This window comes from Suricata suricatta, chromosome 16 (genome assembly GCF_006229205.1).
Source record: "Suricata suricatta isolate VVHF042 chromosome 16, meerkat_22Aug2017_6uvM2_HiC, whole genome shotgun sequence".
Lineage (NCBI taxonomy): Eukaryota > Metazoa > Chordata > Mammalia > Carnivora > Herpestidae > Suricata > Suricata suricatta.
In genome coordinates, this window is record NC_043715.1 from 44,112,194 (window position 1) to 44,130,294 (window position 18,101).

Here is an 18,101-nt window from a genome sequence, read left to right on the forward strand (position 1 = left end):
CCCTGTGTTTCTAAGCACTTGGGTGTGTGTTTCATTCAGTCTAAAAGTTAACACCCACATCCTTCAAACTGTGTCATGGGTGTGCTGGGTGTTCATGTTGTCACTTTCTCACATCTTTTTCATGGTAGTCTTTTTTCTTTCTATCAAGCCCAGTTAGCCATAATACCCTAACTGTGAAGAATAATCTTTGTTAACAATTATCACATTGGGCCTAATATAATCAGAAATATGACAATATCAATATCAATCGTTTTTTCCCCACAAATTCCAATACTCTCTGTAGAAATCCCAGGAGTTATAATGTTGTAGTTTTTCTTTTTTTTCTTTTGAGTGTTTATTTATTTATTTTGAGAGAAAGAGACAGAGAGCATGTGTGGAGGGGAAGGGCAGAGAAAAAGGAGACAGAGGATCCAAAAAGCAGGCTCTGTGCTGGCAGCAGAGAGTTTTCATGTGGGGCTCGAACTCACAACCCATGAGATCATGACCTAAGCTGAATTTGGACGCTTAACTGACTGAACCACACAGGTGCCCACGGTTGTAGTTTTTCTTGCAAGCAAAATGAGGTTTTCTTTTCAGAATTCTCACAAGCCATCACTACTCTATTCTAGTGACATTTTCTATACATCGCATTAGATACAGTTTTTCTGCATATTTTTGTTTTATATCATTGGTTGCATTATAAGCAACATAATGGCATCATTTTCATGTATAATCTCCCCAACTACTTAGGGCAGATTGTTGCATCTTTCAAGTAGTACTTATACATGTCTGATAGTTGAGCAATAATTGGAAACCCATAGTTTTTTGTCTTAGCTTCAATTTAATATTCTATTTTCTCAATATATTTCAGCTTATGTGTTTATTATGATACCAGAATATATATGCATTTTCACATTTTGTGCTACTTCAAATAGAATATTTTGGGGGTACAAACATTTAAAATTGTATCGAGTAATGACCAATATCTTCCCAGTTGCTTGCATAAATTTTCACTCCCACCGGGATGAATGTATGAGTTCCCACTTCCCAACTTTTCACTTCCGGAAGATTTTACCTCCCTGTGTCAGTCTACCATTTCTACATAATAACCTGCCCTTAAATTATGGCATAAAACAAGTGTTTTTATTCACACGTGTGGAGGTTGGTTGGGAGACAACTTTTCTAGGCTGGGTTAAGCTGAGATGACATGACAGGCAGCTGTCCTTGTCCTGGGACAGTGGGGTAACCATACATGTGATGGTGACCACTTCCTTTAGACTGTTCCACCAGGAGGTACAGAGTGATTCAAACTCATCCCATTCTGTCATGTCTCCTAAATCAGGAAAGAACAGAAGTCAGGTCTTTGCCTTGTCCATCAGAGAGACAAATGTAACAACTATGAGTAGTGGTAGCTTGCCCAAAGCAGAGGGCTCTATGCAGCTTAGAGGGAGAAAGGTATACTTAGGTTAGGGCAAACAGTCATCCTGCTTTATCTAAAAGTCTTGTGTCCCATGAAATCCCTCATCATGGGAAAACCAGCATGGTTGATCACTCTAGATTAATCCTTGGTTTGATAGGAAACCCTCCCTATCTTTGAGATAAAGCTGGTTAAAGTAGTCAATTGAATTCAGAGATGCATTGATAATACAGACTTGCACCAACAGTTATCAGAATCAGTGTGGGGGCAGGATCTTGGTCCTGTGTGTTTTCATTCGAATTGGAGTAAGGTAATCTCAATATGCCATAATAAAGAGCCACCTCCTTGGTAGAGGGGACAGTTTTGGAAAGGGAAATGAATAACCATTAACACCTAGTGAGGGATAAATACAACGTGTGCTAGTGATGGTGTCCAAGGGAGGCATGAGCGGTTGAACACAGGAGAGTGTGAAGAAGGACTACTGTAACATAATGAGCTTAGTAACTAGTAATTTGGAAGTGTTTTGTAGCTGACTGAAAAAATAAAAATTGAATGTGTTTATTTTGTGCTTAGAAAATGAGTTCATGGACTCTTGATATAAAAAATACTCCTACAAATGTGGACTTTTCTTTGTCCTTATTTTGGGTACCTCACCAATAAATTTTCTGTAATTTATAATGCCTTCAATGTAAATTTCGTCTGATTCATAACAAAATATATCTCTTTGCCATTTGCTCAGCATTTTTAGTTAACATTGATTTCATCCATCTTCATGACCACTCTATGAGGCAGAAGGGATGGTTATGTTATATACACTTTAAGCCAGGATACACAAATGCCCAAAGAAATTTAATTTTGCCACAGACCATACACACTGTTAATAAGTTAGTTGCTTCGTACCTGGAACCTCCTAGAAAATATTTTGAGGAACTTGCAGAACTGAGAACTAGACAAGAATTCAGACTGGTAGTATAGGGCCTGATTTTCCTATCCTTTTTTATTTTTATTTTTATTTTTTAAAATGTTTTTATTTATTTTTGAGAGAGAGAGAGAGAGACAGCGTGAAGAGGAGAGGGTCAGAGAGAGAGGGAGACACAGAATCCGGAGCAGGCTCCAGGCTCTGAGCTAGCTGTCAGCACAGAGCCCGATGTAGGGCTCGAACCCATGAACCATGAGATCATGACCTAAGCCGAAGTCGGACACTTAACCAACTGAGCCACCCAGGCGCCCCTGTCCTATCTTTTTTTAAATCAGCCTCTGTGGATGTAACCCAGGGGAATAAATTATTTTATTATTTTATTTTATTTTATTATTTTTTAGATTTTATTTAACTAATCTCTGTACTCAATGTGAGGTCCAAGCAGGGGAGAGACAGAATCTTCAGTAGGCTCCATGCTCAGCAAAGAGCCCAATGTTGGGCTTGATCCCAGGACCCTGGGATCATGACTTGAACCAAAATCAAGAGTCAGATGCTCAACTGAGTGAGCTCTCCAGGTACTCCTAAGCTAATTCTTGATAAATATCAAGGGAAGGATTTTATTCTCTTTTTATTCATGAGGAAAATAAGACCTTTAGAACAAAATTTCAATTCTTCAGGACACATCACCAAAAGTGATGGTTATTGAATAAGTTTAATTGTATCTATTGGATGATTAGGTTGAAATGCTGAATTATTGTATAGGAGAAAAAATGTGTCAGTAAATACAAGTTGCAAAAATGCTCAGTTTCATAAATAAACCCTTGTTTCATCAAGCAGATAAAATAGCTTAATCAAATGGATGGTTTTAATTTAGTTATCTTACAATAACAAGAGAAAACACTAACATAGAATAATGTCAGGGACTCTTTTAAGTATACGGCATGTATTAACTCTTTTAATCCTTGCTACAACCCTATGAGGTATATTCTGTCATTACTCCCATATTCAGGATCAGTAAACTGAAGTACAGACAGGTAATTTGCTCAGCTCACAAAGTTACAAAGTGTTAAAGCAAGAATTTGAAACTAGGCATTTCTGACTTGAGTGTCCTTGTTCTGTTTTTTTCCTCACAGCTTTATTGAGATATATAATTAACATGTAACATTGTGCATGTAAGGTGTAAAATGTGGTGATGAGATACATGTATACATTGCAAAACTCTTACTACAATATGGCTAGTTAACACATTTGTCACATAATGACCATTTGTGTGTATGAGTGTGTGAACATTTAAGATCGAGTCTCTTAGCACCTTCCAAGTATATACCACAGTATTATTATCGTCACCATGCTAGACATCGGATCCCCAGAATTTATCCCTCTCTTTTGTAATATTTATTTTTGAGAGAGAGCCATAGAGAGACACAGACAGATAGAAAGCAGGGGAGTGGCAGAGAGAGAGAGAGAGAGATACAGAATCTGAAGCAGGCTCCAGGCTCTGAGCTGTCAGCACAGAGCCCAACGCAGGGTCGAACTCATGAACCATGAGATTATGACTTGAGCCAAAGTCAGACACTTAACTAACTGAGCCACCCAGACACTCCTATCTCTCTTGTAACTGGAAGTTTATACCCTTTGACCACCATCTTCCTGTATTCCCTACCCTTCCAGCATCCCATGTTCAATCACTACAACACCCTGCCTCAGAGCCGATTAAGAAAATTTTTCCATTTCTAATCTTGGATGGGTAGGCCTTGGGTTTCTTTTAACTCAGGAGACCCAAGTGGCAAGCCGAGGAGGATTCTTTTTTTTTTTTCTTCTTCAATAAAAAACAGAGGAGAGTCCTAGAAATTTACCCCAGATGGGTGCAGTTCATATTCTCCCAGCAGTTCTGAGGATGCCCTGGGACCATTTCCATTGCCCTGACTTTATACTGAAGTAGCATGGGGAGCAGCAAGGGGCCCTGCTGCCAATCTAGGGTCCACCTGCTGCCTGCCGCAGCCATCAGCCTTCCTGGAGGGGATCTGGGGGCTGTTGCCAGGAGCTTCTCTGGGCCTGAGTGCCTTCAAGCCGCCGTGATAAACCTCGGAGAAACCAAGACTGCAGGCCTCCCGCCCATGACGGCAGAATCCTATCCCGGGAGGCTGGGACTGATGCGTAAAACTCCCTGGACTGGAATTAAACGGAGCGTTCACGTACACTTTCTGAGTAACTCATCCTGTTGTTTCCTAAGAGGTGTTCTCCACAGCCGATTTTTGGGTCTTTCATCCTTCATGCCAAGGGTTTCCTATCCCCTCCCCTCCCTCAAGAGGAGCTTAAAACTACTTCAAAACAACTGAAACTCCATCTCTCAAAACATGGATGGTTTTGTTCACTCCCATGGCTTCTGTCAACATCTAGGGTTCAAACTCCGGGCACGAGTCGGGATACTTCTAGAGAATTTGGGGATCCCGACACCCAGGGGCCTTTCAAGGCTGCCCAGGTCGACAGCACGCAGACACTGCCCACCCCGCCCAGTGCGAGCGCTGCGCGTGTGCGTGGGCTTCGCCCGTCGGCGGGTCCGCCAGGGAGCCTGCTCCGAGGCTGCCCGGTCCTGGGGCCGGGAGGACATCCTGCCAGCGCCATCCCGAGGGGAGGCTGTGCACAAAGCAGCAGCCCTGACAGCCCTCGGAGCCCCAGCTGCCTGTGGGGGTGGAGAGGCTGGGGCCAGAGCTGCTCCTCCAAGCTGAAAACCGGGTGAAATGATTTGTACAGACAATGGAACATAGACAGTCCTCTCTCTTACCACTTGCAACCTTTGGTTTGGTTTGGTTTTGCTTTTCTCTGTTTTGTTTGCATGAGAGATGCCACCTTAGGCATATGTATTCGAGGACAGCATTGCTCTGCCTCCGATACCAGCAGTTCATGACCCCAGTCTGTGATCAGTGTAATAACTGGGGACAAAAAATTAAAATTTTTAGATTGGGCTGGGATTGGCACTGACTCTTCTGTTTTTAATTTTTTTTTACTTTTCAAACTTATTTTTAGGCTTTTTATTTCATAATGATTATAGATTCCCAAGAAATTGCAAAACTAGTACATTCAGTCCTGGACCTTTAACCCAACTTCTCCAGCAGCGACATACACTGTGGTATCAAAACGAGGACATTGATCTTGTACAGACCTGGTAACCAGGCCCCACACCTCACTCCCCATTTCCATCAGTTTGTACGTTCACTCCTGCGTGTAAAATTGATTGATAGTGTGGTTTAATCTGGATTTTAATCCATCCAGAAAGCCCTAAGTATCATGGAAGGCTCTAATTTCTCTTTTTCTCTGCTTCATCTGTACTCCCTTCCTCCACCCCTACCATCCCCATCCTCAGCACTGCACCCAGGTGTGGAAAGTCACATAGCAATCTGGTCACCTAAAAAGGGGTTATTCTATCAGAAATTCAGTTCAGTGCTTCCTTGCCTCTGCCACTCTAGGGCAGTCCCATAGGAAACTATTACTTTTTATCTTGTCAAGGTTTTTCTTGCTGTCGTGGAAGTGAAGGTCTTTCTTACCCCTCTACATTCTAATTGCAATGAAAGTTGAAATTCTATGTTTAATAATCTCCTTGCTACCTCCCACTACACCCTCGTACGAGCACACAGGCCAATGATTGCGTTCATTGGTGGTTTTAAAGACTTTCCAAGTGAGAAGTAGACAGGGTATAAATGAATGAATGTTATGTTTTTGCAGCCAGTAGAACTCTTCTTATTTATAAAATAATCGCATTCTGTCAAATACTGCTAAGAAAAAAACAAGAAAAGTGCATCTGGAAGGTAGTGTGGCTTGATAGTGTAGTCTCATTGAAAGTGCTTTAGTTATCTGAACTCTAGAAATTCCGTGTCGGTCATCGTGTATTGTATTCAGGGGTCCGTCTTGGTCATCTTGTATTGTATTCAGGGAGTTCCTTCCTCTCCCAATCCATTTGGTTCCCAAGTTTCTGATGCTAAGGGATACTGTGTTATCTATATCAATTTGATTCTCAAGTTTCAGAAGGCAAGTAGGAGGTTTCGATAAGGGTTTATCAGAAACATTTTGTTCCTAAATCCAGATTATGACAGATGCTTGTTTTCTTTCAATAGATTGCTAGATTTGATAATTTATAACACTGCATATTTTAATAACCAATTCTAGACATATTATCTATTTACATTCTTCTAGCACGTTTTAACATTAAGATTATAAATTCACAAAAATAGAAAACTTGCTATCTCAGTCTGTGTCCTAAAAGAGTTCCTAAAACATTTCATAGATTTCATCTATTAAATACATCTAACTTGGTGTCTTCCTTAGTAATAGCTGTGTGACATTTGAAGTAATTTTGGTCTAATTTTAAAATGTTCCTTTTGGGGCTCCTGGGTGGCTCAGTTGGTTAAGTCTCTGACTTTCAGCTCAGGTCACGATCTCATCGCTAATAGGTTCAAGCCCCACATTGAGCTCTGTTGCTAACAGCTCAGAGCCTAGAGCCTGTTTGGGATTGTGTCTCCCTCTCTCTCTGCCCCTCCCCTGCTCATGCTGTGTCTCTCAAAAATAAATAAAGGTTTGGAGGAGAATGTATTAAGATTTTACGTTTTCTCTAGTCAATTCTGATGTCAATTCAATTTCATTATAAAAATCACATATTTGGTCTAAATTTTCAGATATGGTATAAAAATATCTATAGTACTTTTAAGTTTTTAAATTAAGATAAAACTCATATGCTATTATATTCATCCTTTTAAAGTATATTGTTCAGTGGTTTTAGTGTATACATGAAGTTGTGCAATGTACACTAATCTCAGAACATTGTCATTATCTGAAGACATAGAGTCCTTTCAAAATTAAATATGTAGTCATTTCAGTTTCCAGCTCACACTGCTATTCACGTCTCATCCCTCCTTCCCCACACAAATGACTGAAGTATGTCTACTTTTTCTGTCAAATAATTAAAACTTCAATGTCAGGTCTTTTACTTCTTTCTTCCATTTGTTTTTGCATAACTAATAATGCCTTTCTCTACCCACGTTTTAGATTTATTTTTGCTTGTTTAAGTTCCTTGGGTTCTTTATTGAGTTTATTAATGATCTCTCTATAAAGACATATACATGCATATTGCCTTATAAAACTTCCAACACAACCTGCCATTCACAGGTTTTTCATTCATGTTCTCATTTTCATTCACTTTTTATATAATATGTATAGTAAGGACTTAGTTCCTTAGCCCATGTTAATCAACAGGGTTAATCACTAAGTTAAAATTCAGATATTTGATGGCTATCCTATTGTTACTGTTTCTTCCCCCAATTCCAGTAAAAAAAAAATTGTGGCTGGTATGTTTTCTGCTTTGGGGGTAACTAATTATTAGGGAAAATATACTTATCTCTTTACAGCTGTCTTTTAACTACTCATCATTATATCCGCAGAGTTTTAGGCTGATATTAATCTCTGTGCAGCAGAGAAGATGAAGTCTGAAGGAAGACTATTCACACATTCTTTTTCTTTTCCTTTTCAATTTCCCTGCAGAATAATGAGTGATGAGAAAAGCATTCCAATACTTATTTCATTAATTTCTCTTTTTTCATTATGAATTCTTTGATTTAGACAAAGGTAAAGAACATGGTTAAAATCCTTTCCACATATAATAATGAAGAAAACGATGAAAATGAGTGTATCATTGATGATGGTGGGCTTTTACTAAACATTTACTATGTGATAGGAATAGTTCTAAGCCCTTTACATTTATTAATTCATTGAAGCCTCACAACAAACCAATACATATAGCATGATTATTTTTACAAATACCTAAGACATAAAATGCCAATAACATATATAAGTAAAATGTAAAAACAAAACGAACCTGGAAGGATAAACACTTGGAGAACGGTTAGTTACCTTCCTAGCAGGAAACCGGGGGGGGGGGGGGGGGGGTCGATGAAAAGGGACACAATTTATGGGGAGAAAATGTGGATAATTCAACAATTAAAATACATGTTTTAGGGCACCCTGGTGGCTCAGTCGGTTAAACAGCCAGGTCATAATCTCATAGTTTGTGAGTTCGAGCCTGGCGTTGGGCTCTATGCTGACAGCTGAGCCTGGAGCCTGCTTCAGAGCCTGTGTTTTCTTCTCTCTCTGCCCCTCCCCCACTCTCTCTTTCTCAAAAATAAACAAACATTAAAAGAAATTTTTAAACAAATATTTTAAAAGAAAGAAAGAAATATCCAAAGATAAATTTTTGGCCATATGAATCAGGGCATATTTCATAACTGCAAATGTTTAGATGCAAATAAAACATGAGTAATGACGTCATTTTAAAAAGTCATTAAGTATATGTAAGTCATTTAAAAAATCTATATTTACTGAAATGGCAGCCATATTTTTTGGCATGATCAAAACAGGTAAAGGGATAACATGTAGACCATGACTTCTTTAAAAACAAAATCTGGTAGGATTTTCTCTACCAACTTAAAAGTAGTCATCTGTAGTTGGTTGATGATAATTAATTTTGGATTTTTAGTTTCTGGTTTTCTGATTTTGTTTTATGTAAGAAAATATAAATTTGTGACATGAAACAATTAATACGGACTTCAAAGCCAAGGCTATAATTCCACAATTAACAAATACAAGGTCACACAATTTTAAACAGGGTGATATTGGTGTGAGCACAAATATATAGATCAGAGAAGAAAAAATACAAGCAAATATAAACAAGAATATAATGTGTCACCAAGAAGATAGAACAAAATAATGGGAAAGGAAAGAATTATTGAAAAACTGCCCTTAGTACAAGATTGGGGGACAGGGAATATGCAAATGTCAATTTAGAATCTTAATTTATAATTTAGAGTGAAATATATTTGGATTAAAAAGAAATATAAAATTTAAAAACAAAAAATAGTGAAAGAGTATCAAACATGAATTTCTTTTTGTTTAAAATATTAGGAAAGTGACAAGAGCTTTTGCTTTTATTATTCATCAGTATGAACTCCCTGATGACGAATGAGATCTGAGCCACTACTAAATGCCTTCCCACATTCCTTACAGTTATAGGGCTTTTCACCACTATGAATTCTCAGATGTCGTGTAAGGTTTGAGCATTTATTAAAGGCCTTTCCACATTCATTACATTCATATGGTTTTTCATCTGTATGAATTCTTTGATGTTGAAAAAGTTGTGAGTTCTGAGTAAAGGCCTTCCCACATTCAAGACATTCAAAGGGTTTCTCACCAGCATGGATTCTCTGATGCTGACGAAGTTGTGAGCTCTGAGTAAAAGCTTTCCCACATTCCTTACAATCATAGGGTTTCTCCCCAGTGTGAATTCTCTGATGATTAGTAAGTGCGGAGCCACTACTAAAGGCTTTGCCACATTCCTTGCACTCATAGGGTTTCTCGCCAGTGTGAATTCTCTGATGCTGAACAAGCTTTGAGCTCTGAGTGAAGGCTTTGCCACATTCTTTACATTCATAGGGTTTCTCACCTGTATGAATTCTCACATGTTGAAAAAGCTGTGAGCTCTTAGTAAAGGCTTTCCCACATACTTTACATTCATAGGGTTTCTCACCGGTGTGAATTCTCTGATGATCAATAAGATTTGAACAATAGCTAAAGGCCTTTCCACATTCCTTGCATTCATAGGGTTTCTTACCAGTATGAATCCTCTGGTGTTGAGAGAGGTATGAGCTACAACTGAAGGCCTTCCCACACTCCTGACATTCAAAGGGCTTTTCACCAGTGTGAATTTTCAGGTGTCGAGTAACATGTGAGCCACAACTAAAGAATTTCCCACACTCCTTACATTCATAAGACTTTTCACCAATATGAATTCTCTGATGTTGAATAAATTGTGAATTCTGACTAAAGACCTTTCCACATTTCTTACATTCATAGGGCTTCTCTTCATCATTAATTATTTGATGTAGAGTGAAGAATGTCTGTGGAGTAAACACAGGCATGTGTTCATGAGGGAACGCGTCCTGGCCTAAATGCCCACGTTGATATCCCAGTTGTTTCTCAAAGCGGCTTCTGTATTCCAAAATGTCTCCAAAACTGGAGTACTCAAGGCCACGCTTTGTAAGCCCCATTATCTCCCTCTGGCATGACTCGATTTCATAAACTTCCTTCTTCAGAGATAGTAACTTGTTTTCACACATTGATTCCAGATCTGAAAGAAAATAAAATGATAAATATTCTTCTTCCCCTGCCTCCTATTTGTGAAAAGCTAAACTTTTATAATAGAAATGGAAAAAATTAAAGTAAAAATAATATCTGGTAGTAAGTGACATACAGTTCTCAAATATATCTGTTTAACCTGTAAATGGACCAAAAGAGTGCACTGAAATTAATGAGATATAATGCAGAATGTGGAGGGAGGAGACTCTAGAAATAGGAACCCACAATGATTCTCAAATATTGATATGGATCAGAATCATAAGGAAAGGGTGATAAATATACAATCTTGGGCGTATGAAAAGATTACAAATTATATATACATGTATATAAGCATGGATGTATGTGTATGTAAGAAACCCCAGTGTACCATCATGCTATCTGTATTACAAAAGGTGGATAATTTTCTGACCTCCATGTTTCCTAAGAGGCACAAATACATCTAGGGGAAGATTCTTGGGCTCTGTGGTATCATAAAGAATAAATTTGGTCTTTGTCCCCAGTTTCTAACACAGAGCTTCAAAAACCCTGGGAATTTCCTGAATAAGAGTGTTTTTTGCTATGCTACTGAGGTGATCCATGGCAGACCTGCGTGAAATAGCAGCAGGATGGGGACTGGTCACCAGAAAGATCAAGCATATTATGAGAGGGTAGGGACTTTCAGCTACTGAACCTATGGAGATGAGAGAGGAGCCAGAGATTGAGTGGCCAGTGACTCAATCAATCATGCCAAAGTAATTCAACTCTAAAAAACTCTGGACTCCAAAGCTCAGTGGAGTTTTCTGGTTGGTGGACACACTTGGATTCCACATGGAAAGGGTGTGGAACCTCTGCATCTAGAAGCCCGCTAGACCATGCCCTAATATGTGTCCTTCAGAGTACAACTGCAGGTTATAAGTATAGAGCCTTCCTAGGTTCTATGAATCATTACAGTAAATTACTAAACTTGCAGGGGCTGTGGAAATCCCCCTGAGCTAGTTGCTCAGAAGTGTAGGTCTCTAAGACCCCCAAGACTTGCAGCTGGCATCTAAAGGGAGGGCAGTCTTGGGGGGCCTGGGTGGCGCAGCTGGTTGCCCCTCTGACTCTTGACTTCAGCTCAGGTCATGATCCCAGTGTCAGGGATCAAGCCCTGTGTCAAGCTCTGCACTCAGTGTAAAGCTTGGCACTCTCTCTCTCTTTCTCTCCCCTGCTCCCACTGTCTCTCACTCTCTCTCTATAATAAAAAAAAAGTTTTAAAGCAATTAATTAAAAAATAAGTGGGGCACCTGGGTGACTCAGTTAGTTAAGCGTCCAACTCTTGGTTTCAGCCCAGGTCATGATCTCACAGTTCATGAATTCGAGCCTCACAACAGGCTCTGTTGGCACCACGGAGCCTACTTGGGATTCTTTCTCTCTCCCTCTCTCTCTCTCTGCCCCTCCCCTGCTCTAGCTCTTTCTCTCTCTCAAAATAAATAAATAAACATTTTAAAAAACCTTAAAAAAGAAAGAAAGAAAGAAAGGGCAGTCTTGTGTACAACCCTACTGTGAATCGGTGGGGTCTGTGCTAACTCTGGGCAGTTAGTGTCAGAACTGCAGCACTCCCAGTTGGGGTGGAAACATAATAGGTTCCAAAGTAAGGAATTATTGGCTGCGATTTGAAAGAGGGAGGGCTAGCCACAAGGGGGAAGAGCCTAAAGTAAGTCTAAGGTACTGAATAGCCTACAGAGAAGACTCAGACTATGTTATGTCTGGTGATCCAGTAAAAATCCTGCTTGCCTTGGAATTCTGTGGTGTTGATCTTGGGAGAAGACAGAGACTTGCTCATGGACCGCTGAAGTGACCACTGAAGTGACTGACAGAGGAGGCAGCTAAAGTTTGAGGCAGACAGAAAGGCAGACACAGTGCAAAACACTGTCATGGAAAGATGCCAGGAACCAGAGCAAACTGGCTGGAGTGGAACTCCGACAGTCACTCACTGTATGTTCCTGGGCAATTATTTCACCTTTCTAGTCCCCATCGTCCCATCTACAAAAGGGAGATAATCTTTACCTCATGATTACTGGGAGGGTAAGGAATAATGCATGTAAATGTCTTTGAGCAAAGTGCTCAGTATTTGATAGCTATTATTATGAAAAAGTTTCTTACCCAAATTGGGGGTTTTAGGCAAATAAAATGGAGCCTAAATGGACCATCTAAAGCCAGAAACAAGGAATCCATTCCAGCATAATCTTTTTTCTCCTATCACCATATGATCTTTCAGCAAGTTTCATCTAGTTAAGCTCCTAAGTAATTAAAAAAAATTTTTTAATGTTTACTTTTGAGAGAAAGCGACAGCATGAGCAGGGGAGGGTCAGAGAGAGAGGGAGACACAGAATCCAAATACAGGCTCCAGGCTCTGAGCTAGCTGTCAGCACAGAGCCCGACACAGGGCTTGAACCCATGAACCGTGAGATGAGATCATGACCTGAATCAAAGGCAGATGCTTAACTGACTGAGCCAGCCAGGCGCCCCCTAAGTAATTTTTAAAACTAACCTCTTCTATGTCCATTGCCAATGGCCTCTTCCAAACCAGAATCCTCTCCTACTCAGACCACTGCAGTAGTCTCCCAGCCCATCACCTCACTAAGTTGTCCATCTTTAATCAATTCGACAACCAAAATCAATGTGGCCTGGCTTCCACTGCTCAAAACCAAACTCCCCATACTCACTGACAAAGGCTAAATGATCTCCAATCCTGACTTACACTCCTCTCTCACTTGCTCATGGGCCCAGTACACTGGCTTTCTTTCAATTCTTCAAGCACAAGCTTTCCCCCCCTAGAAGGGCCTTCACGAGAATTCTTCCCTCTGCCTGGAGTTTTCTTTATACCTTGAATAGTAAGACCTAGCACTGAGCCCAGTATTACAGTAATTCTGAAATACTGATGAGCGCAATTGACTTTTCAACGTCTACATTAACAGTAAAATGAGGCCACCGGGTGGCTCAGTCAGCTAAGCATCTGACTTCAGCTCAGGGCATGATCTCACGGCTCATGGGTTCAAGCCCCATATCAGGCTCCTGCTGTCAGTGCAGAGCCCACTTTGGTTCCTGTCTCCCTCTCTCTCTGCTTGTCTCCCCAGCTTGTGCTTTAACTCTGTCTCAAAAAATAAATAAAAACATCCAAAAAAACCCCTACAACAGTAAAATTATATGAAAATATCTGTGATTTCCATTCATGTCAAAGTCATACAACTCCTGAAGTTGCTTTTACAACACCGAAGACTTAATCGTCCATTTCCTACATAAAAGGTAGCTCCTTTTTTTGCATGGACCTCAAGCATACTGTAGTATAGAGGTGGAATTTAAGGAAGGGTAGTAAGCAGGCTGTGTTGTAGCTTATGGGCAGTAATAAATTGTATCGTGTATCTTGACTGTATCATAGATAAGCTGCTCTATAATGATCGCCACTTCAGATAGCTGGGAAATTAGGTGATTAACTAGTTGGTACCTAACCTTCTAATTTCTGTAAAAGTCTAATTATATGAAATAGAAGTTGGGGTTTTGATTTTTTACTTTGCTTTTCTGTTTGGAGTGTCATTGCAACTACTGTATTGTAAATGATGGAAAATAGTTGCATATGTTAAAAAAATAAATTGTGTTATATTAAAACAAAGTCATACAACTCCTAATACTGCTATGGTTTGTTCCATACACCGTAATAGAAAGATATGCTAAATTTCAATTAGAGGTTACTAAATATAAAGATGTGTTTTTTCTTTTCACCCAATTTCATGGACTCCCTAAATTCTATCCAAAAGAATCCAGAAGTGGCAACCTCCAAGTTAGAGCGATCCTATAGAAACATGATGTCATTCCCCTGCTCAAATCACCTCATTCAGAACAGAATTCAAAGCCTGTACTGAGGCCCACCCGACTCCAAATCATCTGCAGGTACACCCGTCGCCCACCTGCACCACCACACAAATACAAACACACGTACATCCTGCCGCTTTGCCGACCTCCCTTCATAGAAGTCCCTCTTTGCTTATTGATTCTGCTCCAGCCGCAGTGGTAGGAGCCAAAACACCTCCTAATTCAGGGACTTCGGTCTTCCTTTTCCTTCTGCCTAAATCTCTTCTACCAGATATTTACACTGCTTGTTCCCTCACTTCCTTCAGGTCTTGGTTAAAATATTACCGCCTCCCTTCATATCATTTACCACCATCTGACATTATAAATATATCTGTTTTTTCTCTTTCACCCTGTAGGACATAGACTCCAGAAGACCAAAACTCTGAACTTTTTGCTCAATGCTGTAATCCCAGTACCAGGACCAATGCTTACCATATAGTAATGCTCTCTGGAGCCTTTAGGACAAGGTAACGCTTTATCCTAAACCTCTCCTCCTCTGCCATCTCTCCCTTTCCATTATAAGCACAGACCTTTCTGTTTTCCCCAGCACTGTCCATCATAGATGGTGACTACAATCATATGCAAGGCTCTCAACTACTATTTCAGTAAGGATTTCCTTTTTTTTTCCCTTTTTTTTAATGTTTATTTTTGAGAGAGAGGGAGTGAGAGAGCGAGTGCACAAGTGGGGAAGGGAGAGAGAGGGAGACATAGAATCTGAAGCAGGCTGCAGGCTCCAAGCTGTCAGCACAGAGCCTGACATGGGGCTTGAATCCAACAACTGTGAGATCATGACCAGAGCTGAAGCTGGACGCTTAACCCACTGAGCCACCCAGATGCCCCTCAAAATGGATTTTCTACTTCTGCATATTTCTGCATTTCTACTCTGACTTTCTGCTAAGCTTTCTGATTCTCTTTACTACTTTGTGTGTTTTTTATGAATATATTTTAGCCCTACTTTTTGACTTCAAGTTCTTAAAAACATACATGACTAGCAAACTGCAGCACCTGACAGCACCTTGAACAAGTCAGTAAATGAAAAACACTGGGTCAAGGAGAAGTGCCCAACAAACTGGTAAAACAAGTCACTGGCAAGTAATACTAATGAAGATGAGTCCTTGGGAGGAGGGGCAGTGCACATACACACATATGTTATTTTGGGGGTAGTAACAGAAAACATTTAGAGGAGTGTAAGAGGAAGAAAAGCTAGCAAGGAACTGAATTCAAAATATGAGTGGGGGTGCCTGGGTGGCTCAGTCAGTGAAGCATCCGACTTTGGCTCAGGTCATGATCTCACGGTTCGTGGGTTCGAGCCCCATGTTGGGCTCTGTGCTGACAGCTAGCTCAGAGCCTGGAGCCTGTCTTTGGGTTCTGTGTCTCTCTCTCTCTGACCCTCCCCTGCTCATGCTGTCTCTCTCTCTTAAAAATAAACAAAATATTAAGAAAACAAAAAATATGGGTAACAGTTTTATTGGAGGGGAAGTGAAGGGCACCTTCTACTTGCAATAATGAGGGGTGTTGGAGACAAGCAATAGAGAGAGTAGTGAGTGAGAGAAGGAATGACACAGGTCATTTGTAAACTCATGCTAAAAGGACGCGGTTTTTCCCACAAGTCTAGATAATACCACAAAGGTGCTGTTCCTTTATGGGTCAGCTGTAGTGGCTCCTGCCCAGTCATTTCTCACTCACCTGAACACAGGCCTCTCGTCAGCTCTCTGCCAACCATCCAGGGCTCTTTCCCTTGTTCCAACAAGGAGATGACTTGAGGCTTAGGAATGTAAAGTCCTGCTCACAAGAAAAGATATGGAACATGGTTACGCAGTGGGCAAACCAGATCCAGAAGTCAGATCCAGTTCCTTGATGACCAAAGGAGATGCCACTACGGGAACAGCGAGAGAAAGAGGATGAAGCTTCAGCCACAGTCATTGCAGTTGCCCATTTCCAACTCTTCCTTTTCATTGCAGCTCACACCACTTATGTGGGATAGGAAGCAGAAATTCAGCTGGTAACTCGAAAAGCAGCTGAGAAATTCACTGTGGAAAAGAAACACTCCAGAGGAGAACTCTTAATTACTGGTCTAGAAGGCTTACCCACTGACAGCAGACTGCTATAGTTCTCCAACATCACATTTCTGTATAAGTCCCTCTGACCAGGGTCCAGGCACTCCCACTCCTCCTGCGAGAAGTCTACAGACACATCACTAAACACCACTGAGCCCTGAAACAATAAACATACGTATTGTGTAATACGAGAAACAATTCAGAGGCTATTGCGTTTGTATTGTGGAGCAAAGCAAATGAGCAATGATACTGGTATCACTCAGGATCAGTATCCTTTAGGATCCTAAAAACATATGCAAGAGTAATCAGTTTATTTTATAATAAATATCTAGGGGGCACCTGGCTGACTCAGTCGGTAGAGCATGTGACTCTTGATGTCAGGATTGTACGTTCAAGCCCCACGTTCGGTGTAGAGATTACTTAAAAAAAAAAATCTTAAAAAATCCAGGAATAAACAAAAGAGATGAAAGATTCATACTGTAAAGCTATAAAACACTGATGAAAGAAATCGAAGACAACATAAACAAATGGAAAGATCTTCCGTGGACTGGAAGAGCAAATACTGTTAAATTGTCTATAGTATCCAAAGCAATCTACAGATTTAATGCAACCCCTATCGAAATACCAATAGCGTTTTTCATAGAGTTAGAACAAACACTCCTAAAATGTGTTTGGATCCACAAAACAACCTGAATAGCTAGCCAAAACAATCTTGAAAAAGAAAAAAAATGCAGGTATCACAATTTTAGACTTCAAGTTATATCATGGAGCTGTCGTAATCAAAACAGTATAGTAGTGGCACAAAAATAGACACACAGAGTAATGGAACAGAACAGGAAGCCAAGAAATAAACCCACAATTGTATAGTTAATTAATCTATGACAACGGAGGCAACAAATAGTGTTGGGAAAACTGGACAGCAACATGCAAAAAAAATGAAGCTGGACCACTTTCTTACTCCATGCACAAAAATAAACTCAAAATAGATTAAGGACTTAAATGTGAGATCCGAAACCATAAAATTCCTAGAAAAGAGTACAGGCAGTAACTTCTCTAACATCAGCTGAAACAGCATCTTTTTATATATATCTCCTGAGGCAAGGGAAACAAAAGCAAAAACAAACTTGGGACCTCAAGATAAAAATCTGCGCAGTGAAGGAAACAATCAGCAAAACTAAAAGGCAACTGATGGAATGGGAAAAGATATCTGCAAATGCCATATTCGATAAAGGGTTAGTATCCAAAATGTATGAAGAACTGTTACAACTCAATACCCAAAAAACAAATAGTCCAATTAAAAAGGGGGCAGAAGATACGAACAGTCATTCCTCCAAAGACGACATACAAATGGGCAACAGACACATTGAAAAGATGCTCAACATCACTCATCATCAGCAAAGTGCAAAGCAAAACTACATCTGTCAGAATGGCTACAATAAAAAACACAAAAAATCAAAAGTGCTGACAAGGATACAGAGACAAGGAACTCTTTTGCACTGTTGTGCAGCCACTGTGGAAAACAGTAGGGAAGTTCCTCAAAAAATTAAAAATAGAACTACCTTATGATCTAGTAATCGGATAACTGGTTATTTACCAAATGAAAAGCAATTCTATTTGAATTGCTATTGAACTGAATAATTAAATCAAAGGGATAGAGGCACCCTGTGTTTATGGCAGCATTATT

At 40.0% G+C, this 18,101-nt stretch overlaps 1 protein-coding gene across 3 annotated transcripts in view; it reads right to left on the reverse strand.

The window, feature by feature from the left end:
- Nucleotides 1-9,217: 9,217 nt before the first annotated feature.
- The window catches only part of LOC115281026 (zinc finger protein 383), a 67,377-nt gene continuing 58,493 nt past the window's right edge, over nt 9,218-18,101 (reverse strand). For all 3 annotated transcript variants that reach the window (XM_029926271.1, XM_029926272.1, XM_029926273.1), the window contains 3 exons: nt 16,448-16,574; nt 16,047-16,142; nt 9,218-10,485 (listed from right to left, as the gene is read on the reverse strand). In XM_029926271.1, coding sequence (XP_029782131.1) covers nt 9,290-10,485; nt 16,047-16,142; nt 16,448-16,574 — 1,419 coding nt within the window. In that variant the 3' untranslated portion in view covers nt 9,218-9,289. The remainder of the gene's footprint in view (nt 10,486-16,046; nt 16,143-16,447; nt 16,575-18,101) is intronic.